This window comes from Protopterus annectens, chromosome 9.part0 (assembly GCF_019279795.1).
Source record: "Protopterus annectens isolate FY-2018-M chromosome 9.part0, PAN1.0, whole genome shotgun sequence".
NCBI classification, from domain to species: Eukaryota; Metazoa; Chordata; order Ceratodontiformes; family Protopteridae; genus Protopterus; species Protopterus annectens.
In genome coordinates this window covers 1,495,822,532-1,495,849,069 of record NC_056743.1, presented here as the reverse complement: position 1 = coordinate 1,495,849,069, position 26,538 = coordinate 1,495,822,532, and the positions used below count along the sequence as shown (strand labels likewise).

The following is a 26,538-nucleotide window of genomic DNA, read 5'->3' as shown; positions in this document are numbered from 1 at the left end:
TGTTTATAAGGATTTATAAAATTAAGAAGGGGGACAGATTTAACAAAAACAAGGCTAAACATCCAGAAATGGAGCCCACTAACCCAATGTGATACTGCAGCTATGCTAACTGATTTTAAAAAAGCATTTAGTCTGACATAATGGGATAAATATCATGCATACAAGAGACTATGGATAGCCAACACGAATTTATGAAAAAAATGTGAGCTTCTCTATGTAAATCCAGCATCTTACACTTCTACTAATGGATTAAGGTAAAATCCAAAATAGATAATGGGGAAATGTGATAGGGCAGTTCTCTTTCTCTACAGGTGTTTGTACTGGCTACAGAAACTCTCATATCACTCCTCAGAAAAAAATGCTTCACTGTGGGAAAATATTACCCAGGGACCATTTTTTTTACAAGCACATGGTTTGTTGATGACTGCATGCTTTGGATTTCCCAACCTCACACAAACATCCTCCCAGCACTAGAGTTATTTAATGTCATAAATGAACTTTTGTGCCTAAAGGTGAATGAAGAAAAAAATCAGGTTTCCCTCTAGCAGATCTAGCACAGAACTTTTTTACCAAAAACAAGAAACGTTACATTCAGTATGGTGCCTGCATGTTGTTACTTGTAACTATATGTCTAATAGGAGATCTAGGAGCTTTAATAGACAGAAATGCAACCCCCCTTTTAAATTGTCTAAATGAGAAAATTCAGGTCAGGGCTGGAAGAACAGTTGATTCAATTTTCTTAAACAAAAATTCAGATAAGTAAGTTGATTCTGCTAGGAAAAATGTGATTAAGATTCAGGCCATAAGGCATAATCAGTGGCTGGCCAGTGGTTTATTTGAAGTTGATATATCAATGACAACACTTCCCCTCGAGGCTCAAGTGACTGGTGACAAATGATTGGAGATGCTTCACACCTGCACATAACCACACACATGTGCTTTGGAAATTATATTAGCGAAGCTTTAATATCTCAAGTACATATAAAACAGGTATGTATTATTGATTACTAAAGAAAACTGAGTTGGCTTAATGGTGATAAGTAGTACCTTTATAGCATTTATTTTTTCAAACTGGAAATAAATGCTAAGTGACTGGCAAATGAATGTTGTTAGTAAAAAGTTTGGTAGACCTACACCAGCAAGGATGGCAATGTATATTTTTATTCTACATTGACAGAAATGTTATAAAGTATTTGATGTTATTACTCATGTCTAATGTTTGCTTTAACATGTATTTGAAATAGCTATGGCTTCTGTACTCCAATTATACTACAATGATTTTCATGTAATAAAACTATGCCTATTAAAGATATATAGATATATATAGATATATATATATATATATATATATATATATATATATATACGAAACAAAACGAGCAAAACAAACTATTAACTATCGAAAAAAGAGGAAAGAACCACGCCGTAGTACAACACAGGTAGTAAAACTGATAAAGCGCTTTTCGTTTATTTCAATGAATAAACTTCTTCAGATCAATTAAAACAGGAAATCACAGTTTAAATACTCCCTTAATAGGTTTACAGAATCAATTATCTACTTAAAGTGGTAACATACTAACAAAACAAATCCTACTAAAAGGCACAACTAAACTAAAAACTGCTTATAGAGCAAAAAAACTCATAATACACGGACATTGTAAGTAATAACGTCTAACCTACTACATCAATAACTAAGTAGGCTATTGAAAAAGTAAGTAAAAACTGAAAAGTAAAAAGTAAGTAATAAATAGAAAATGTTTAAATGCCAGGCATGTTACTACTGTCAATATATTATAGAATCTCCATTCATATGACCCCCCCCCAAAAATAACCACTTACAGCAACCCCTTAACAACAAAACTCATTCATATTAGGGAAAAAGCAAGAGAAAACACAGACTGCAGCAACATTTTTAAAATGTGGAACTCACACCAGACAGAAAAATTGATCTGATCCTGCATCTCACTAGGCTGGCTGCCATTATACTAACATATTTTATCTCTTCCCATCTGTAGAACAACCCTGATTTTACTCCTTTCTACACCTATGCTTTTTTCATTACAATAATTTCCCCCTACTCTCAATTAGCTATATCTTTCTTACTATTATTATCTTTCCACAGTAATTTTCCTCTCCTCTTAGTAGTAATTTTTCACAAAAACTGATTTTATTACACCAAGGACCTATACTGACAATAATGTATTCCCATAAAGTAAATTCATCGTTGCTCATAAACTGTATAAATATACTCTAATTGATTGATTAACTTGTCAATAGAAAATGGCACTGCAAGTGAATATTATCCAATCTGCCTATGCTAGCATTAGTCGTGAAAAGTACAAAAGTCTACTTAAACTAATTAAAAATTCCGAACCAAAAAAAAATGAACTATAAAATAACACATTATAAGACATCAAATTAATGAACTGTTAAAACATAAAAAAAAATATCAAAGTTACCTCAAAGACACGCCATTCATAAAGTCCTGTGCAAACTACCTAAAGCCTAATTCAGCTGAAACTTACAGTGGTATCCATTGAACTTCCCCACAGCAGATGGTTCATTCTGCTCAGTTTGGCAGAATCGTCCTGCGCTGTGAAAATGGGATTCAGAGACATGCATGATGCATGGTGTTAAATTCTATTAAATGCCCTCTCAGGAGATGTTCTATAAACCTCTGATTTGAGCAGTAGGAACTACTGCAAATTAATACCCGAGCTTTACAATGACGTTATAGGCAAAAACATTAGGCAAATAAAGATGATCAAGTTGAGAACACTAATGTTAATGTTGTATGCTGATGCTTCTAAAGCAAAACTACTATTTTAGTGGTGGGGACAGTAGTTGAAGAATGACAAATAATGAAAAAAAAAACATGGAAAAAGCCAGAGGTGCCCCTAAAACAAACATAAAAGCCATAGAATCAACCATTCTCAACAAGAAAACAATTGTGTAATATTTATTCTGAGAGAGAAACATTTTCTTAGATACACTCATTCTCAGCTCAGTATGTACATGTGTGTGTGTGTGTATACATATATATATATATATATATATATATATATATATATATATATATATATATATATATATATATGGGTCCCCTTCAAATGGTCAACATTTCAAAATGTCGACATTCATATGGCCGAGACCATATGATCGACATTTGAAATGTCAACCATGGGGAACTGGCATCTCCCTACAGTGCGAAATGAAAAGATTTCCACTTCTGCACTGTATTGCAATCTCAGAGTTGGTATATACATACCATATAATATATATATATATATATATATATATATATATGTGTGTGTGTGTGTGTGTGTGTGTGTGTGTGTGTGTGTATATATATATATATTTATATATATATATATATATGGTTTACTATGGTAATTTTGAATCAACTTTGATTGATTGTTTACAATGTCGACCTGAAATGCTGAATCCGAAATTCCGAATAGTAAACCACAGTGTAACTGAATACATTAACCTCCATGGTTCGATCATTGCACATTAACGTACCACTGATGTCTACATTCAATGGTACATTAATTCTACTATTTTGCAGGGAGGCTATGCCTCCCTGGACCCCCCACACCCCCTGCACATTGAATATACCACCTCCAAGATCACACTACAATGAGAAAATGGGATGGGCTAATTCCCTGTTCCTCATTGAAGCATGACCTCCCTCCACAGTCTCGGTATGTCACTTGCCAAAAGGTCGTGTGCACCATGCAACTACACTACACACACTCGACCTCTGTTGGTTGGATTTCCTGCCCCTTTGACACCGTGATTTTGAACATCAGCTATTCGACTGACTGCCATTCAGGTAAGTCATAGTGAACCTATATATATTTATATACATATACATAAATATATATGCATATATATTTATATATATATATATATATATATATATATATATATATATATATATATATATATATAGATATAGATATATAATATATGTATATATATATATATATATATATATATATATATATATATAAGAGAGAGAGAAATATATTTCTAAACAATGATGTCTAAAAGCATCTCATACAGATCAAAATAATCATCCTCTGTACTCATCATCATCAATTACTCTAATTAGAGTACAGTACCAACTTTGGCATGTACCTATAAATAAAAATCATCCAGCTAGAGAGGTCACAGTGATTTCTAACTAAAAAAAATATTACTGGTCTAAAGACCCCTAGCTACTAAGCCAGGCTTGAAGCCCTATTTAACTCCTACATGGCTGCATCAATGTACCATCAGAGACCCTATCCTACTTGCTCTTAAGGCAAATAGCTCCACAAACACTCAAACCAAGAATATAAACCTCCACCAATACATAAATAAAACACACTGGAAGGGCAGATTTAACTATCTCATGTCTGGATCAATTTGCATTTATATGGTAAACAGCATGATACCAAAATTACACCTTCTCATTCTTGAAAACCAACTTTGACTATTGCATGGGCATCCACAAATTCTTCCTTGGCAAGACATGTTTTACTCTCTTTGAGGCAAGAGGCACATCATGAAGGTGGATACTGGCAAGGAGCAAATGATCTCTAGTCTCTGTGCCTTATAAGCTAATGGTCCTATGCTTAATTAAATTCATATAACAGTTACATAGGTACATATTCAATAAAACTTAATCACAAACTAATCACATTTGCTTCCAATAAACTGCCACCAGAACAGACTGCAGGCATGCAGTGGTCTATTTGGGAAACAGTATACATGTTTGCTGCACTGCATGGAAGTAACATGTTACGGCTTTCTATAAATTACAAGTACTATGTGACTTCCTTATTTATAAAGACAGCCATGAAGTGTGAAGGCCTAATTTGCATAGGCCAAGCCCATAGACTGCTGCATTTGCAGAGTAGCACTGTTTAAGAATTAAGGCTGCACAAGGAGGAGTTTGTGTAGGAGGCAATCATTCATGAATACACACTTTAGTCAGTTAGCATACAGCACTGAAGTTTAGGGTAAATACTACTGTAACATACAAAAAGTCACAAGTGATGGATAAATGGAATACATATGGTCTGGTTTATGTGGCACATGAAATATTTTGTACAGTAGGAATAAGGGACATGGTTTGGGACTCATGGTTTTGGCTTTCATCATGAAACATATTTCCTAAGCCTACTGTATGACATAGTTTATGTATCGCCCATGTATTCCATACATATGCATATATCCATCTATCCATCATTCTAGAAAGAAGAAGAGATAATAGCTCTGGGCATATAGATACGTATGGATGTGCATGCTCGTGTGTGTGTGTGTGTGTGTGTGTGTGTGTGTGTGTGTGTGTGTGTGTGTGTGTGTGTGTGTGTGTGTGTGCACGCATTTGTGCAAGAAAACTGCATTTGTGTGGATCATGTGCATGATATATGTCTGGCTGGGTTATGTGTGTGTGTGTGTGTGTGTGTGTGTGTGTGTGTGTGTGTGTGTGTGTGTGTGTGTGTGTGTGTGTGTGTGTGTGTGTGTGTGTGTGTAAGAAAACTGCATTTGTGTGGATCATGTGCATGATATATGTCTGGCTGGGTTGTGTGTGTGTGTGTGTGTGTGTGTGTGTGTGTGTGTGTGTGTGTGTGTGTGTGTGTGTGTGTGTGTGTGTGTGTGTGTGTGTGTATCTGTGTATGAATGCATAGCACAAGCATAGTGACTTTTAAGTAGTGTTGTATGTCATTAAGTAGCTGAATCTTCCCAAGATATTGTTTACAGCTATTTAAATAATCATCCATCTGGTTCATTTGTTTTATTGAAATTAGAAAATTAATCTGATTTTTAATTGTTTAAATGCATGTTTAAAGCATTTTATTTCTATGGTATTCATTGAAAAATCATGCTCTTGGAAAAACAAATGTAGAAAGGTTTACTTGTATAAAGAAAGATTTTGATCCGCAACAGAAATGAATACACATCACGTGGCTCTGTGACATACAGGAATGAGACCCAAAACCAAACACGAACAAGGGGAATGTGAATACAAACTCTAAAGATAAAATCACTAGCCAGAAGTCACAGAGTCAAAAATTATTAACAATAAGTGCTTTTATTCTCAAGTGTAGAACTTCATCACAGTAAAAAATCATAACAAACTCACTGTTTAAAAACCAATATTGACCAATCAGGCTTCAGGTAATGAATAATTCATCAAAAAATACCTGATGTCAGCCTTAAACATGAAATACAGTAATGCCCTAAAAGGACCAGAAATGAAAATAAAAACTGAAGTGGTAAACTAAAATGACAACTGATTCAAAGCAATGCTCATATGTATATACATAACAGTAATACGCCTGCTCATTGGAAAGTGAAAGCTCTCATTTTTAAAACACTCATGATAGAAATTATTTCATTTAAACCTGGGCTTGTACACACATTCAATTGTAGCCACCAAACCATCTCCTGATATTCTTATAAAACATTAATATAATCCATTTCATTTATACTTTGTACTTTATCAATGATAAAAGATACACATTTCTTAAAATTAATATACCTCACAGAATGTTTAAACAAGGTGTTAGTAGTGGTATCCTTTTTAATGCCATAATTATGATCTCAAATCCTGTCCTTAAGTTTCCTATTGGTTTTCCTCACATAGAAGGCTGGACAGGAAATACAAGTCGCTACATAAACAACATATTTTGCATTGCAGTTCTCTCTACATGGACAAGGGAAAGTTCTGTCAAATCTCTCAGTAGTAATATATGGTCCATCATGTATGAACCAACACATTCAGATATATCCACATTTTCTCATGTGATTGTATCTGATCATATTAGGGCTAATATTAAAAGTGTTCTCAAATAAATTCTTTAAAATTTTCCCTTTACTAAAAACAATTTGAAGAGGACTTCATTGCTTAACCTTCAAGTCCATGTGGAACACCAGGGTCCAGTTTTCAGGTATTTTCTTTACATATTTAAAAATGTCACCACCAAAGGTACAATGTGACCCAAATATCTTATTAGTATTAGCATGCAAATAATGTGAAGAGGTTTTCATCAACGTTTGCCATTTCCCTGAAAGAAGGCAAAATCCAGTTGTCCTTCCTTCCAAAACTTCTTTCTTACCATCACAAAGAATGGAGTTAGGATAATCTCTTTCACTAAAAAATTCATTAAATAATTAATTTCAGTCAACCAATATGTATTTACATTAATAAGTCTAGACAGACATACTATCTGCCTTTTTTACAATATTGGGTGACAACTATCATAGTGAAGGTAAGAATTAGAAAAGTTTTTTTCCCTAAAAATATTGGAGGTATACTTCTTTAGCATTCTATCCTTTCCTGTAGTTACATCTAAGTAACCAGTACTATCAAGTTTCATATCATAGGTACATTTCAAAAATTAGTTGAACCATCAAAATGTTTTTAAACTCAGGCCATTAAGTGCACCCTTACAAACAATCAGGATATCTAAAAATCTGTAATAGGCCATGAGATGTTGAAACCATTCAGATGTAAATATACATGAATCCTCCTAGAAATTCAAAACTGTATTGGCATAAATTGGGACACATGCAGCACCCATAGCCACTCCCAGTATCTGATGGAAAAATTCATCTTCAAAATACATAAAGTTGTTTAAAACAAGTTCAAGAAAGCAATCAATTATCTTAATATGTGAATCAGAAAAATCATCATACGTGACTAGGGTAGCAATAAAATTATTAATTCCAATCTTACGAGGAATCACTGTATATAAATTAATGACATCAACTGTGATAAACCAATACATTTCGTTACATATAACATCATTGAACTTCCCAAATAGTTGCCATGAACATTTTAATATATCAACTTTAGAATCTAAACGCTTTTTACACATTTGATGAATAAAAATCATCAGCGGTTCTGTTTTAGAACATCTAGCCAAAGCAATAGGTCTAAATGGGGAATGAGACCCAGATGACTTCAGAATGACTACTGGCATAGGGAGCTCTGACTGTGATGAAGACACATTCCCAGTGATGGGAATGTGCTGCAACTGCAGGAAAGATTGCTGGCAAAATTATGACATGGGAGGCTGGAACCAGCTGTCATTGTAATGCACATTATGTCACTAGCTCAAGCCTGTTAGGGCACATTCTGTCTAGCATGCTTGGCACCATAAGTGATGCTACAGGTTGTTCTGCTCCAGGTTTACCCATTTGTTTTTAAAGCAAATTCTTTCAAGTTCAGCATTTTTTGAAACATAAGTATCAGAAATGGTGAGCCAAAACCCTAAAAAGCACACTAAACATATTTTTGGAGAGACTGCACCACTGCACCCCACACTCATCTAATTTATACATACCAACTCCATGGTCACACTGCAGCAAAATCCTTGAAAAAAATACATCACCAGCTCAGAAATCACAACACATTGCAGTGAAACACACTACAATCTTAAATTTCCAAACTAAACCCACTCATCAGAAATGCCAACAACAGCCTGTAGGTAAGCAGCTCCTCTCCACTTTTCCTACCCAACCCACAATTGGTGTGGTCCTTGCTCTATGGGATAATTTTGGGAACAATAAGGGAAAATGGTGCAGCCAGGCAGCTGACAGTCATGTGGGAGCATCAAATGTGTGTGTGTGTGTGTGTGTGTGTGTGTGTGTGTGTGTGTGTGTGTGTGTGTGTGTGTGTGTGTGTGTGTGTGTGTGTGTGTGTGTGTGTATGGGAGGGGGGGGTGACAGAAAAAAGTACACATAAAAATAATTCCATAAACTAATAACTACAAAATACCTCTCATAAAAAACAGCATTTTAGTGTTAACATTTGTATTCACAATTACTACAGGGATTTAGCTTAAAATCGGTATTCCTTTCCCAAAATTATTCTTACGTTGCTTTATCCTGCCCTAGAATCAGTCTCGCCCATTTGACACATTCTGTTTTCATATAGTTTTTGTATCTGTGGCATTTTTGAAGCCTTTAAACCAGCAGTGACAAATAATGTACAGGGCTAAAAATACATTTTCTGTGCAACTGCCTTTATCAGTAAGGTTGACTGTCTTCAAAGATAAATACAATGATGAAGGTGTAGTAATTGGGCTTGAAACTTGGTGCCATGTGTCATTTGAGTAAATGAAAACACAATCACTATGAAAATAAAAAAAATATACAGTATGATGCATACCTGTTCATTCCCTTCCTCGTCTTCATCCTCATCATTCTCTTCCTCCTCATCTATAGAGCCACTGGCATCATCCTTCGGGAGAAGATAAATTAATTGTGGTTTCAGCATATCATCCTCTCAATGCATTTCTCAAAACTCTTTCTATCACAGCACATAACATGTTATGTAAATGGCTTCAGTGAAACAAAATGCAGTTAACTGTTTTTATACAGAAATAAAACACATGATCAGCTAAGCAATCATTTCACCACTACTTGACTAAAACAGACCACATTAATATACATCTTTGTAAACAGGATCACTGCAAATATATCTAAAATACAGCACTCATGTATAAAGTTTGCTATCCATTGCTTATTTTGATCTTTACATTCACAAGACTTGAATCAACCTTGATTTTGTAGTTCTGGCATCTCATGCTACAGGAATCAATCAGTAAATCAACATCACAGTGATGATGAAGAACATTAGTAAATACCATACCTCTCAACTGTCCATATTTTCACAGAACATCCAGATTTATGCCTCATATTTTTGGTCTGTTTCTCATAAAACTTGCAGTTTTCTGGCAAATCATTGAGGATTGAAGTAACTAAATGATACTAAATAATGACAGACATTTGAATTTCAGACTTTACATCCTTCAGAAAAATATGTAATACCACAAAACATGTTAACCTGGCAACTTCTTAAGTTTATAGGAACAATATTTAAAATCTGTTCCTATTTTTGGGCATTTGCCCCCCCCCCCCACATCATTTCTGGCTTTGTCCAGATTTCTTGCATTAAGAGGTTGAGAGGTATGGTCAATACTTAGTTAAAGGACCATGGAATGTCTGGAATCATCTGGAGCACAGGATTCTGGGTAGTGTGCAATTGCAGAAGGACTATCATTGCAAAATATCTATGGGAGTTCTTTATCTTGGTTTCAGTACTTCTGTATGACTGTGTGGCATGATGCCACTCTTGTTATGCAATATGTTGCACATCTGCAGGATTCAGGATTTAATTATGACCCCTCCCCTAGTAAGTGGCTATATGGAGTCACATTTACATTACACAGCATAGTTATGAGGGCAGATAACACACAAGTTATCTGCCTAATCTGCCCTTGTGTCATTTGTTTCAGTTGTGCCTCCCATGTCACTTTCTCTTAGCCAAACATTCATCCCAAGCCTTGTTGATGAACCCTGTGGTCTTACAGTCTACTGCCTGAGTTGGTAACCTGTTGCAATTTCTCATTACTCTTTCCATGAAATGGTACTTTCTTTGTCTGGATTGAACTCTTATCCTTTATTTGATTTATTTATTTTATATTTGTTTATGGGAAAGTCCAACTGGGCAGAGGCCATTTCCAGTGAAGGCCCGGGGAGAAAAGCTCCAAATAAAGAAAATACAGCATAGACTTATGTAACAAAGACACATTAACAAATTAAAAAGAAGGAACCACAAAAACCACTCAATAGTAGCCTGAAGTAAAATGGGACACAATCTCTGAATGTATATTTTAATCCACACCAAACACAGTCAAGCGCTTTCATCATAAGACTTCTTCAGAACTGTGCAAAAATCACTAGAGTCAATTTATAACACAAGTACCCTCCCTCATTACCATAAACTAATTAGACCTTAAAAATGTACATACCCTTTAAAATATATAAAAAATATCAAATAAAAAATGTAAAACACTCAAACAAGAATTTTCAACAACAATAATTAAGTGTGTAACAAAGGACACAATATAATGTGTGTCAGATTTTAGTTTCCCTGTGCTTCAACTCTGGTTTGATACTAATATGATCATGAATCCCTGGTGCCATAGTTGCGTTTAACCACAATTGCCATCTCATTTCAGCCCTAAACAATTTATTGGACCAATCACCCCCTTTGATGTCACTACCTACCACCTCCAAAATTCCAAAGTGAAAACGGTGCCCTGGGTTATCCCTAATATGTCTGAATAAGGCATTGTTTTCATCGCCTCTACTAATACCATAGAGGTGTTCATAAATCCTCCTCCGAAACCTCCTTTCAGTCTTTCCTATGTAGAAATCCTGACAATCCTGGCAAACAGCAATGTAAACTAATCCGATGGTGTTACAAGAACCAGTAGCTAGCCTGACATCCAACCCTTGGGAACCAATATAACAATAGGGTTCAGAATGATATATTTGCAATATTCGCAGGCCCCACATCTAGTTGTTCCCCTTGTTGTCTTAGATTTATTAGACACTGGGTGCTCCAATAAAAATTTCAAATTCTTATTAGTCCTGTAGGAGAAATTTGGTTCTTCACCAATAACAGCCAACAGTTCTAGGTTACAATACCCAATTCCTTTTTATAATGTCTTTAATTGTGTAGTTTCCCCATAGGTTAACATCATTGAGTAAGTAAAGTCAGTGGTTTGGGAATTGCCACCTGTAACCTCCTTGTTTACGGTAACCCCAAGCAGGGGTTTGTACCTGTGACCCCCATTCACCCATAACTTGGTCTCTAACATTTGTGACCAAGACCAAGGGATAACCCTGGAAACAAACATTTCCACTAATTTATCCATCTCAACCTTGACTAGACCAATATCCGAGCACATTCTGGCTATCTGAACCATCTGACCTTTCACAATGTTTCTCTTAACAAAATGGGGGTGACTACTCCGAAAATCGAAATAGTCGTTGGAAAAGGTAGGGTTATGATAAATACTCAATTGGAAACAGTTTTTACTTGGGTCCTTCCAAAGCCAAACATCCAAATAATTAATTCCTAAATCCACACTGTTCCCAGTAAACTTGAAATACTCATCTCTCATTTAGAAAATGTAAAAATTTGATGTGCTGATCCCCGACCTTCCAAAAAATGAAAAGGTCAGCCAAGAACCTCAGATAGACCCCCTCCAAGAATCTTTGAATGAGCAGTTTAAAATGTACTTACTCTCTCAATGATACATAACTAAATTTGCAAACAATGCAGCACAGCTACTACTCATTGCTACCTCACTGGTCTGGTGGAAAAACCCACTCACAAAAATAAAAAAGTTGTTCTTTAGCATCAATTCCATTAATAACATTATGAAATTGGTGAGAGTGTTTCTCAAATTAGTTTTTTCAACTAGCACCTCGTGAAAAGTTCTAAACCAGTATAATGGGGTATCGAGGTGAATAGGTCCACCACATTGATGGTTGAAAAGTTGACCTCTGCACTATAATATTCTTTCTTAATCTGACCCAAAAAGTCCCAAGAGTCGGGCAACAGGTGTTCAATAGGGGCAAGAGATTTTCTAACCACTTGATCAATAAAAACCCCTAATGGGTATGTAATGCTGGTTTGACTAGATATAATAAGCCGGTATGGGGGATCGTAGATGTTTTTGTGGGGCTTCGGTATCCCAAATGCTACAGGGATAGTGGGGTGTTCATTGTACAAAAATTTAAATGTCTCCTCATTAATAACCCCTTGAAATAATGAATCTTCAATTGCCAGTTTGATCTTTCTTTGAGAGATGTCAATCTCATTTCTGGAAACACTTTGACACTTGTTTTCATCCTATAGCATACCAAAAATGTTATTGCTGTAACCTACAGTGTTCGCAAAGACCATCCCCCCTCCCTTGTCCGGCTTCATAAACCTCAACCCACAATTCCCTCTGAAGGCACTCACACGCGCACACCTAGGCCCAATTAAAAGTGTCAATCCACCTGCAGCATGTCTTTGGGATACAATTCCCTCTAAATTGCTCTAATAGATCCTTCTCTTTCTTTGTCAGGTTAAAATGTTTAGGTCAATACTGATTTAGCCATTTGTAAATTTCTTGGGAACAGATCCTGTCAAAAGTCCCAATAAGGGGGTGTAATGGGGGGTTATAACAACTTTTCTTTTTCAAAACGTTCCCTTTGTTAGATGTGGGATTATCCTTAAACTGATGCTTCAAATTCATCTTTCTTACAAAAAATTTAAATTCTGTTAGGGTGGTGCAAACATCTTCTTTCCTTGAAGGCACACATTTTATCCCCTTCTTTAGTAACAGAAAAAAACTCCTTGTTGATAAGGACACATAAGGGATTCAAAATTTTTAATTATGCAGGTATTGACATCAACAAGGAGCTTTTTTCTATTACTAACCTATTTCAAATTTCTTTTATTATTCCCCACATAAGTGTTGAAATCTCCAATAAAACGTACAGAATTGACAGTTGGTACTCTCTTAAAACCACTTCCACAGTCTGCAAGAAGGCTGAATGCACTATGTGTTAGATGTGTATTTAGAAAACAAAACACAGAGCTTTGCTTTCTGCAGCATACAGTTTTTCTGAAGAAACCTCCCCTCATATAATGATGTAAATTCCATATGTACCATAACCATATGAGGGCTTATTCATACCCTCTCTAATACCTAGGACTTCTTCCAAGTGACAGTTCCAGAGTGAGATAAACCATGTCTGATTAAGAAAGCCTGATTTCAGAATCAGCACTGTCTGTAGAGGTAAGAATAATTACATCTAAATGGTGCTTCTAAGTCTCTCACAAAAGCTCTGGCTCTTACCACAGCATGAGGTAATGTGCCACATTCCAGTAATCATTTCCCATTGCTATATCTCCTCCATCTACTTCATGCTGTTCCTATCACCACTTGACTGGCAGTGCTCTTAAACTGCACCATCTACCTTGGTGAAAGTGAGCTCACAGTGACTCCAATGACTTTTTCCAGGTTCAGCATGACCAATTCACATGGATCAACCAGCAACACCTCTCAGCACTGGCAAACACAACTCACAACTGCAGGTTGGGGTCCTAGTATGACTGGGTGAATTTCTCTTATTTTCTAGTCAAAGTCCAAATTTCACAGTTATGGCAACAGCAGTTCTACAATAAAAACAAATCATTACAAAATCAACATTTGTATCTTCTTTAAGATCTGCTTATCCATTTAAATTTAAAAACATATTTTTAAACCAACTTACATTTATCAAGATTACTTTTCTCGTTACTTTTCTTTGTTAATCCCTCTTCATAGTGTGTACATTTTCAGTGATTTGGTATGCTCATGTATGAAATTTTCATACTTGTATTGAAGAATGTTAGAATAATTTTGATTTTGGTTAGTGGTAAAGCCTCAATGCAGTTCAAGACAAATATAACAGTAACTAGTCTATGACTGGGCCTTCTCTAAATTAAATACTCCAGTATAATATATGGCATTTTTTCAATATTTTTCCTATAACTGATACATTAGAGACCAATGATTTCATTCAAAAATTCTCAAAATGTATCTCATATTTATATACCATATAGCTGGATCTTAATTATCTATCTTGAATAAACAAAAATAAGTATTACTTTTGTGGACTTAACTGTCTGCAAGCATTTTTGAATACTCACTCATTTCTATTTTGTTTTCTTCTAACTACAAAGTCGGATGACTAATTCCTTTAAATTTACCTATACAGTTTTCAGTTTGGATGATGTTTTTCAAAAGACAAATCTTCCTATAAGTCAGTCCATAAGTCACCAGCATTCTGTCTACTATTGTTTTACTTGACCAGATTTCTGCATTATATGTAATTACTGGATAAACCTTTACATATTTCTAAAATAAATAGTTTTATTTTCAATCTATCATGGAATAAAACAGCTTAGTACAGAATATGCATTTTAATTTTAACAAAATCAATATTTTCTCAGTTATAATTTCTGTGAAAAGCATATACCTAGATATTTACAACTTTTAGCAAACATGATTTGTTCTACTTTGGTATGTACTTTAAATTCACAAACATTGGTCTCCTTTGCTATTTATTTTACATTCCGTAAGTTAAATGTCATTACTTTTACTTTTGCTTATTGGTAGTTCATAAGCTTTTGTTTTTTTCTCCATAATTTACCTGATTTTAATAACATTGCATAAGCAGTTGATAACATTAGATGGTTGTCAGAATGTTCAGTTACTACATAAGATTTGTTTTGAATCCTTGGAGTACTTTTGAATATGTCCCCAATTCACATGAATGTGAATAGTTTATCACTAGATACAAGAACAAACATAGGGCTAAAATGCTACCTTCCCCTACTCTTTTATTTCTGTCAAAACCTCTTAGTTAAATCACACTTAGATGAACACCAAAAATTTGCCCTATTAAGACTGAATAACAGCAAAGTTACAGAAATTAAACTCTTTCTGGCTCCTTTTCCTTTTACAAAATCCCACAGTTTACAACAGTGTCTACAAATAGCAAAGAAAGGCACCTGGAAATGCATCACTGTATATTTTTCTCTAATGTACTGGTATATGCCAGAAGCATATAATGTTGACTTACTACTCTTGCAAATATACTGAGATCTATGCATTTTCCTATCTATAAACATTTTCAGGACTTCCAATATTACTGAATGAAAGATTTTTGGAGGACTATCCAGCAAGGTCATTTGGCTGTATAGCTTTGGATCATTTCAACTTATCATGTTTGCTGAAGGGAATAACACATCCTTCATTCCATATTTCTGACATATGCTTATGCTTTGAATGCACTATATGTTGCTGGTGTAATTCTTTTGATTAATTTCCTAGAAAATCTTTTAATATTTAATTTATAATTCCAATAGGTACAGTTGTCTTTTTTAGGTTCCATATTTTTGCATTTTTATGTAATTTTCCTAATGTAAAACTGTATAAGATCCCAATATAACATTCCTGTTATATATCTAGCATTACATGTAATATTCTTCAAGTCAAATAATATTTGTAAAATTTCTGCCAAATTAACTTTTCTACTTACCAGTCAGTTTCTCTGTATTTTTTCAATATTTCTGCTTAATGACTAGGCTACAAAATACTTTACAATTGTTACTCAATTTTATTTATTTATTCTTCTCTTTGTTCTTTGTTGACTGGGTTAGTCCTAATAGGCTCATAGGCACTTTTCAGGGGAGACCCAAGGTGACATTTATACTACTAGGGTAGATTTGACTAGAGCACTCAGGAACATCCCATACCCGTTATGGCACTCATAGTCCATAAGTCTGATGAGGGTGTGCATGCATACATTCCATTCCTAGCACAATGGCAGCTGGGAGGACAACACACTATGGCAGCTATTGAGATGAGAGCTGTGGTGAATACTGGCTCCATAGAGGAGTTCAAAAATAGACCATGGAGATTTTCATAAAAGAAGGAAATGGCAGATGGCATTGTGGAGGATATGGAGGAGGTATTTCAGAGGGAGTTATTTAATAGTTTGAGGGGAGACAAGTGATCATAAAAGGATGCTGTGGTTATAACACTCTAGTTGGAAGGGTTGTTGGATGATTTATTGATGGACTTGATAGAGGAAAATGAACAGGAGAATGGAAAATATTTATCATGGACAGAAATTATGGAAAATATCCAAACAGTGGAGAAAGAAGAGATAAATAGAACAATGTTTACAGAAGCAGTGAAAGAATACAAACACAGAAGAAACAGAAAAAAATTAGTGTGTAGTACTTAATACAAAGTAATGAAGAGAAGGAGATGAACAGGTATGAAATATGGGAAACAGTGATTGTGCCTTTAGGAATAAAGGCACAAGAGATAGCACCATTTATTTTGATAAAAAGAGACATAATGTGACATTTTCTTTGAGACTGCTGCAGAGCTAGAGACTTTATAGGAGAATATGATAAGAAAAAAGTCATATATCCACGGAATAAATATATTAAGACTTTCTATTATGAAACACAAAATAAATTGCATATACAGTTTTGAAGACAGCCTGACAAAGAAACTGCTAAAAAATTGTTAAAGAACTTTTGTAAAAGGTTAAAATTATTTGTAAAGTACTGGATAACAGAGGGATATGGACTGGGGATGGGACTGTAATGTTATACTGAAAATACAGAATGAAGGAAATATAAATATTCCAAGTATGATTAATGTTGAAGGAAAGAGAGCTGTTGTAAAATATTGGGGGCAACTGAAAACATGTATTTTTGAAAAGGACATTGTGTGGGTAATTGTGATAAAAAGAAATGTTTCATATGTGGGGGGGGGGTTTGGACATAATGCAAATAATGGGCATTTATGTGTGGACTGTAAAAAGAACAAAAAGAAAATATGTTTAAAAGAAAATGTAAATGATAATGAAAAGAACAATGAATTAAGACAACTAGAAGAGTAAAAGGACAGCTGTGTAAAAAAGTTAAGTAGTGATATACAAGATTCAGAAAAAAGAAAGTGAATTGGATAATGAGTCAGAAGTTAGTGATGAGGGGTATACTGATTTGAATGTAGGCAAAATGAAAACTTCTACTGGAAAATATCTGAAGGATAGAAAAAGAAAATTTCAAGGAATACAATTAAAAGTGAAAAAGAAAGGAAACTGATAAAAACACATCATTTCATACAGATTAAGAAGGAGAGAAACAAATAATCTTAGAATTTTATCAATGTGAATAGTATAACAAGTTTTGTAAGAAGAATTGGGATATTAGAGTAGTGTAATAAAAGTGAAGTATATATTATAATATTAGAAGATGTTAAATGTTTAACAAAGGAAGAAAGACTGCAAACAGAAAATTTATGGACAGTAGATATAATTTGGAATTTGGGAGAAGAAACTTGTTCAGGAATAGCATTATTATACAGTACAGCAATTTCAATATTAGAGTTTATGTTAGGATTAGGATAATAATTAGTACTAGACTTAAGATAGGAAACTAAAGTTTATAGACCTATACCATTATATGCATATATATTGTATAAAAAGAAAGAAAGGTTGTTTAAAGACATATTAGACTATATAACAGTTCAAGAACTTAGGCAAACATAAAAAAAAATCCACAACAGAAGACAACAGAGAAGTAATGTTCCATATTATTTATAATTTGTGGATAACAAAATGGGGAAAATGAATTGTTTGTCATCTACTATATAATAGTTAATATGGATATCATAATTATTTGTGATTTTAATTGTGATTTAAAGGATAAAAAGAAAATGATAGATCAGATTAGAAAATAATGAGGGAGATTACAATTTGGTATTAGGGAATATAAATACAAGTACATATAGGAGAGGAAATGTTAAAACAGAGATTGACTATTTTTAGTTTCTAAAAATATAAAAATAATTATAGAAGCAGTAGAAACAAGATGTTCATATCATATGACAATATGGATACAAACTGAAGAAAATGGAGAACATATAAAAAGGGGAAATGAATTAAAAGAATAAATGAAAAAATGTGGAATGATAAAGGAAAATACAACACATATAAATTGATCAAAATATCATAATAACTATGAAAACTTTTTAAAATAATTGGACAGAATGTGCTTGGTATTTAAAGAGAAATATAAAATAAATTATTTACAGTGGGAACATGGATTAACACAAGAAAAACAAAAATATATAGAAATGCAGAATAAGGAATTAGAAATTTTGGAAAGAAATGAGAATGAACATTATAGAAAAGAGGAAGAGATATATATAAAAACAAGAAAAATATAAGGATTGTTGTATATACAAAGGTATTTTCTGTAAGGGAAAAAGGAAGAAGTATTTCCTTATTTAAGTAAATTGTAAAATAAGAAAGTAGTATAATGATGGAAATGAAAAATAAAAAAGGGAAAGTGGAAAAATAACAAAGTAGCATTATGGAAATTGTAGTACAGCATGTTAAAAAGCTGGTAAGGAAAAAAGAGATACAAAGTGAAAATGAATGGATCGTTAAGCAATTTGCAAAATAAATAATTAAAGACATGGATAAACAGATTACCTTAATGGAATTATATATGACAATGAAGAAAGTAAATCTTTAACTCTGCAGCAGGTTTGGATGGTATAGGTTATTTAATGTACTGAATATGGAACCTTGGCAAAATGAAATATTCATATGTATATGTATATTTAATGAACTGCTTAAATATGGTATTTGTTATACACAAATATGCAGTGGTATCATGTGATTTATATGGAAGAAAGGAGAGAAAGATGAAATGAATAATTGTAGACCAGTTGCAGTAATTATACGATATTTATGAAAATAATGCAAATAAGAATAGAGAATAAGATACATAAGGTGTTAGAAGATAGTATTTATGGAGTTAAAGGGAAGGGATGTCAGGAAGTACTAATGATTGTTAGAGCAATGAAGCAAAATTATTGGTAGGAGATATAAATAAAGCATTTGATATAGTAGATCATGATATATTATGGATAACAATGGAAACATGTAATTTTAGTAAAATACAGAGTAATTAGTGTAAAGAAATAGTAAAATAAGAGTCAGTTTGGTTAAGTGAAGAGGTAGAGATGAATAGGAGATTTTAAAAAGATGCTCAAGGAGTAGTATTTTATTTGCAATAGTTGTCAATTGGCTAACAAAGAAAATAATAAAAAAAATTTAAAAAGCTCAGTATATGCAGATTAATGGTATGGAATATCTAGTCATTATATCTTACACAGATGACATTATTCTTATAACTAAGGAAAGCAAAATGATGGAAGAAGTGATTTTAAGCAAAAATAATAGCTTAAAAGAAATAGGGATGGCATTAAACAGAAAAAAATTAAGGGATTTGGATCAGAAGAGAAGTTGAAAGGAATTTAATTTGGAATAAAGCAAATATCAGTATTATGAATACAGTTTGGTACACACTGAGTGCTGTTAGGGAATAATGGTTGAAAGTCTTTACAAGAATTATATGAAATTAGTATTAGATGGAGTAGATATAGATTATCGTATAGAAAACGTGCATTTATTTAACTCTATGTGCATGGAAAATTTGCAAATGTGGCTAGTATATATACACAGAGAATATATATATATATATATATATATATATATATATATATATATATATATATATACACACACACAAACACACACACACATATATATATATATATGTACACACACACACACACACACACACACACACACACACACACACACACACATATATATATATATATATATATATATATATATATATATATATATATATATATATAAAATGTCAAAATATTTGGAAAAACAGTTTATTAGACTGATATTTAGATTTATTTGGGGTCAAGATTGAATGTGGTAAAATAGGAGTATGATATATATATGGATAATGATGATGGGGGTTTGGGTTTACTGAACTCTATATTATATGGAGCATGGCTGCATTTATATAGGGTGTTAAGATGGATAAATGGAAAACAAAGTAATTTGGTAACAGGATTATTCAAGATAAAATATGATAGAGAATGAAATCTAATAAAACTGAATAAGAGGGAGAGAGATAATCGAGAAATGAAAAAATAAAAATGTATCAAGAAAAATAAAAATATGGAAGTTAAGTAATTGCCTAGACATGCTAAGGCCTTGCTGTGTCTAATTATGGTGGCTGCCAAAAAAGCAGTTACTAGAAAATGGAACTCAAAATCTAAACCATCTATACTAGAAGTAGTGAATATAGTAACAGAGATACAGCAACTGGAACTGAGATCTTTAGAAAAGGGTAGGAGCAAACTACATAGGAAAAAAATGGGAATTGTGGGAACAATACATACATGGGAGAAATGAGGTTTAAGAGAAAGCAGGACTTAAATGAGCTATGTAATATTTGAATGAAAATGATTAGGTAGATTATAAATGATGCATAATTTTGTATCTGGGAGTGTGTCGGTATGGTTTGTGATATAAAATGCTTGCAACTAGAAAGGTGTCAGTGTGGTTTGTTTTTATTTATATAAATGTATGATTGCATATGCTGTACGTGATTGTTTAATAAGGGAACAGAACTTGAACAATTAATGTAATGTTGCTTAGACTATATGATATATAGCAATTATGTGTGAAGTATAATGTTTGTAAATGTGAACTTGTTAATACAGTTTGATTACTTTTATATAAATGTAAATTTGTTTATTTTACAAGTGATAATTCAGTAATGGTATAAAAACATAATGATGCAAAATTATTGTGTAAATCCATGGGGACATCTGACAAAAGTAAAAATAAAAGTTATAAAACAAAGAAATAAATGGTGCATGAAGAATGTGGAATGCCAAGATTTTTTATAGAGATTACAAACCAACAGATTGCCGGTAAAAGGAAATATGCCTTATAAAAAAGTAATGAAAGCATATGTCTTTTATGTATTGAATTAGAAACTGCAGCACATGTTTTTCTGACATGCAAAAAAGTAAAGAAATTATGGGAAAAATAATAGAGAAAAATATTCTGAAAGAAATACAGGATTATAAACAGTTAAATATGGATATAACTGAATACGGGTTTCATGAGAATGGCAGCAAGGAATATGTTAAAAATTTAGATAAGAAAGTTTTCTTCATTGTACAAACAAATTGGAATGAAAGATTTAATGAGATTATGTTTAATAGAAATTGGATGATACCAAATATAATACGGAAATTAAGTGGTGGTTGTGGAAAAAGGAGTGGAGGACCATAGATGTATGTGAAACAAAAAAAAGCTGAAAATGATAAAGGAATGTATACTTGATGAAGGTTTATATAAATATGTAAATTTACAAACATGTACACTTGTATATATTTGTAAATAACTGTATATAATAAAGCACTCCTACATGCTATGGTAATCATGAGTATTGACAGCAATTATGAGTGCTTATCTCGGTCCTAGCTCTGTGGCAGCTGGAAGGATATTGCACATCATGGAAATCAGAAGTGAGGGAGTAGCAATGAATGCCAGCACAGGAGATAGTGTGCTGCTGGATTTGGAGACTTTGTTCCAGCAAAAATTGTTTGAAGAGTCAACAGATGAATTTGAGAAGTGTGTTGTTACAACCATTCAATTGGGAGGGTTGCAGGATGATAAATTAAATGAAATAAACCAAAGTGAACCCGAGAATGGATGAAGTATCATGGGGAGATATAATGGAGAAAATAAGGAAAGAGGAAATAGTGGAAGTTGCAGAAGGAAATAAGGAAAAAGAAGAAAACTTATGCCAAGACAATGACCAGTATGTTGAGAGAGAAGACAGAAGAACCAGAAAGTTTGAATAGAAGAAAATTGGCGGTGAGGCTGCAAAATAAATGTGAAGCAACACTGAACAGGTAAGAAGTATTTGCCAATGTTATTTTACCTCTGCATTTACAATTCAAAAGGTAAGGACATGTATTCTCATACACAGAGATACTTGTTGTGACATTTTCTTTGAGACTGTGCAAGGTATGAAGAACTTTACTAGTGAAATAACAAAAAAATGAAAATCCATGGAATGAGTACATTATAAAGACTGCATTTAGAGAGACAAAAAGATACATATACAATTCCAAACTAAGAGAGAAAGAGAGATTTTAAAAAGACATTTAAAAGACATTTGTAAAGTGTTGGACATTGTAAAGGTTTATGATGATGGGGCTTTACAGACTGGGGGTGGAATAGCAATGTCATTTTGAAAATGGAAAATGATAAAATCATACACACACAAATATATATATATATATATATATATATATATATATATATATATATATATATATACCAAATGTTAATCTTGAAGTAAACCAAGGTTTGGTAAAATACAGGGAGAAAAATAATAGCAAGTTATTTATGTGGACAAGAGGGGCATTTTATGAATAATTGTGAAGAAGTTATTACATTGGTAGAAAGATGGAAAATATGGCAAAATTTGCAAGTTGGAATGTTGTAAATGTAAATGAAAATGACATTTAGCAATACATTGTACAGAAATACAAAAAGAAAATGAAAATAAAATTGAAAAAGTAAAGAGGCAAGAAAAGAAAAAAATAAGACAAAACAAAAGAAAAAATAAAAATGACAAAAGAAAAGGAAGGTAGTGAGAAAGAACCAGATAGAGATATAGGAGAAAATTCAGAATTTAGTGATGAAGAGGATTAAAATTGGACTGTGGTTAAAAGGAAAACTTCAATAGGTTAAAGAGTTAAGGATAGAAAAAGAAAGTTTAAGAGTGTAAGTGCAAAAGATCAAAAGAAGAAACAAGGGAAGTGGAAATTAAACAATACTTGACAAATTGCAAAATAGAAGAAGGAATAACTTAAGGATACTATCAATAAATTTGAACAGTCTTATTGTAAGATTATGCTAAACAATGTTTTTAGGTTGAAAGTAATTCTATTACAAATATGTACCATAAATAATGTATAAAATAAAGCTTGCTTAAATGCAGAAACAGAGTTTAGTAATATGTGATTAGCATCCATATTAAATGACTGTGTCTTAAAAAATAAGGAACTTGCTTATGAGTGTATAACACACACATCAAGAAAGCTGACTTTGCTTTTCTAAGAAAGTTTAAAAATATGCTTTTCTAAGAAAGTTTATCCACAAGGCATTTCCTTAAAAATATGCTTTTCTGCACTTATCAGCATTTGCACAAGAACAGATGTGTCAGCATTTGAGTCATCAAGGCAGTATCTTTCCAAAACCAAGAGGGTGTGTGTTTAACTATATATATATATATATATATATATATATATATATATATATATATATATATATATATATATATATAAAGTCTGCATTAAATCCAGTTATGTTAGGGGTTTTGGTAGGGACACATTTGTCCTGAGGTAAATGTTACATCTATCACATCATCTGTGTTATATGAGAAGTAAAGTAGAACAGTACCTGAAATGGCAACGTTAGTCCGTGTGGTTTATTATAAAAAGTTGTTACTGCTCTGAGTTGACGCTGCAAAGTATATTCTCTCATCAGTGTTTATTCTGCAAGTTTCTGTATGCAACAGACTGTGAATGCAACTATAACCAGACTTCAATTTTAGCAATCCAGCCAGCAAGACTGAGTATCTTGAGAAGACTTCAGATCCATCAGAGTAAACAACACAGTAAGCAGCACCTTAGTGACTAAAATAACAAAAATTAAGTTTACAATGGCAAGCTAGCCTGCATTTGAACACAGAGGGAAGGGTAAGCCCTGCAGAGGGTCACTTCAGTCAAATTGCAGTAACTAACATTTGCACGTATATGTAAATCCTAAATAGAGGTACTCTAGTTTGTGCAGCTTGCAGCAGTAAAGTTTTTTCAGACGTCTGAATCCAGATTGAGCCTGAAGTCCAGGAAAGTCGCAGTGCCATAAATTCTCCAAGAAAAGGTAGATATCTACTTTCACAGCAGCCCGCTGCCTGTTGTGCTTCACCAGCTTCTCGAGTGACTTTGAAAAATTTCCAGCCATTTGCTTTAACAGCCTGATCACCTATTTTCTTGCTAACTGATAAGACTTTTTTCTGTGTCACATTTTTAGTATGGATGCTATTAGACATCATTTGTGTAGGAGTAAACCAAGCTTTAGTAAATTGCAATGTTGGTATACACAGCACATTAGTAAATATAAAACCATATTAGGGCATGTTGATAGTAAGGCATTATGCAAATGTATTACAATATTTGACTGGTATCTCAAAGAAAACCATGTGGAGTATGACAAATGTTTATTATGTCAATCAACAAAACTGCATTTTGTGTGCCATGCCATAAAAAAGTATTGCATGATATTGCTGAAACAATAGACTGTGAAGACAGATCTGTTCATGATAAAGAATTAACTAAGAGTAAAGTGTTTCCATTATATTCAGATGTTGAACAGTTATGTTCTTTCACCACATGTAAAAGGTTTATTTCAGAGTTACAACAGGAGTCAAATCAGTTACTGACCGGACCTCTACTACATTTTATTACAAAATAATTTAATAAACTTCTATGAGACAGACACAATGAGTTCAGGAAGTTTAGACAAGTTATACAAACATTTTTTCAAAAGTGCATAAGAGTTTTAAATTCAGCAGAACAGGTTAGTAAAGAATGTCAGAAAGACCATGCAACATTACAGGGAACTCTTAAACAGCAGTTACAAGATAAAGGAAATAAATTAGCTGAACTGACAGAGACTGACTTCCTCCACACATTGGGAAAGAGCAGGAAACTACAGCTGATCTGTACAAAAGAGATATATTTTATAATATGTTTGTGTTTTGAAAATGGTTAAACATACATGGTAGGATGGTAAAATACAAATCATTCTCAAATGTTTAAAACTTCCATTCAGTTAACACAAGACATTTATCAGTACTACAGTAAAGTAGAGTGCATGACTGCCATTCTCATAGCATAGACAAAAGGTAAACAAAAATAGTTAATAAGTATAGAGATTTAAAGCCACAAGACTGACATGCATGTATTTTCTTTTTATACAATGCACAAGAATAACAGGCAGACAACAGCAAATATAAATAATGTAAATATAAACATGTGTTAGTTAAGCTAATATCTATTTGTTTTTTACAATTTTTTATAATTGTATAGTAACACCACACCAGTTAAAGTTCTGAATTTTAAAAAGAAATAAAATCATGGATGGAATTAGTCAAACAGTCTTTGTAAAATGAATGGCAGAGCAGTTAAATAAATAAAAAAATACTGAAATGTGAGCTCAGACCTTCCTAGACTGGATGAATAGTTACAGGAAATGTTGAGCAGATAACATAAGAAACAAGACTGATTGCCAAACAAGTGGCTTGAGTTTTTCTAAAAAACTTATTATTATTAAAACATAATTGTTAAAATGTTCACATGCAGCACTATTTGGTAATTATAATAAAACATCACAATTGTGCATATATGTCACTGATAATCTGTTTGCAGGTAAAGGTTAAAAGTAAAAAACCTCAGTTACATCAAGTATAGCCAGCAGATAGGTTATAGTATACATACAGTTCAAATCAATTATACAGGAAGGTACAAATAACTACTATTAGAAGTAGAGATCAAAAGCAACAGAAAAGAAAACAGCCAGCAAAGGATCAAATCAGACAAAGGTCTATAGTTTAATAAGCTAATAAAACAAATGTATAACCAAAGTGTTGGGCTGACATACATTATAAAGCAAATAAAGAATAGTGCAATACTACAGGGGGAGGGGTACTTTCTCAGTTTTACACTGACTGTGAGCAGTATTGCAAAAGGGTATAAAATAAAGCTACAGGAAGAAGTAGATCATTCCTTCTTGACAATACTCTTTCAGGGGGAGGGAAAAACAGGTATTAGTGCATTAGAAATATTCATAAACAGATTAAACCTGACAGGATAAGATATTTTACAAGCTGCTAGTAACTATAATTCTAGTTATTATTGTATTGTTTAGTATTAAATTGTATTTACAAACTGTTAAACTGTAAAGCTATACAAGAGATTGCTTAAAATTGCTTTATTAAAGCTATACAAGAGAAAGTAAAGGTATATAAAAACTGAGCAAGAATGGTCACTACTTTTAATATGTTTTTGGCAAGACAATGTTGCTATGCAAAAAGCATAGTTGCCTCTGGTGACAATTCCACTAGATACTTCTAAAGAGACATACGAATTT

The 26,538-nt window shown here is 33.0% G+C and overlaps 1 protein-coding gene across 1 annotated transcript in view; it reads right to left on the bottom strand.

Annotated features, from left to right (window-relative positions):
* Window positions 1–26,538, bottom strand: part of LOC122812137 (shiftless antiviral inhibitor of ribosomal frameshifting protein homolog) — a 773,241-nt gene that overhangs the window by 466,758 nt on the left and 279,945 nt on the right. Inside the window, exon 4 of the mRNA XM_044084441.1 lies at window positions 9,170–9,241. Within this exon, the coding sequence (XP_043940376.1) occupies window positions 9,170–9,241 (72 nt within the window). The remainder of the gene's footprint in view (window positions 1–9,169; window positions 9,242–26,538) is intronic.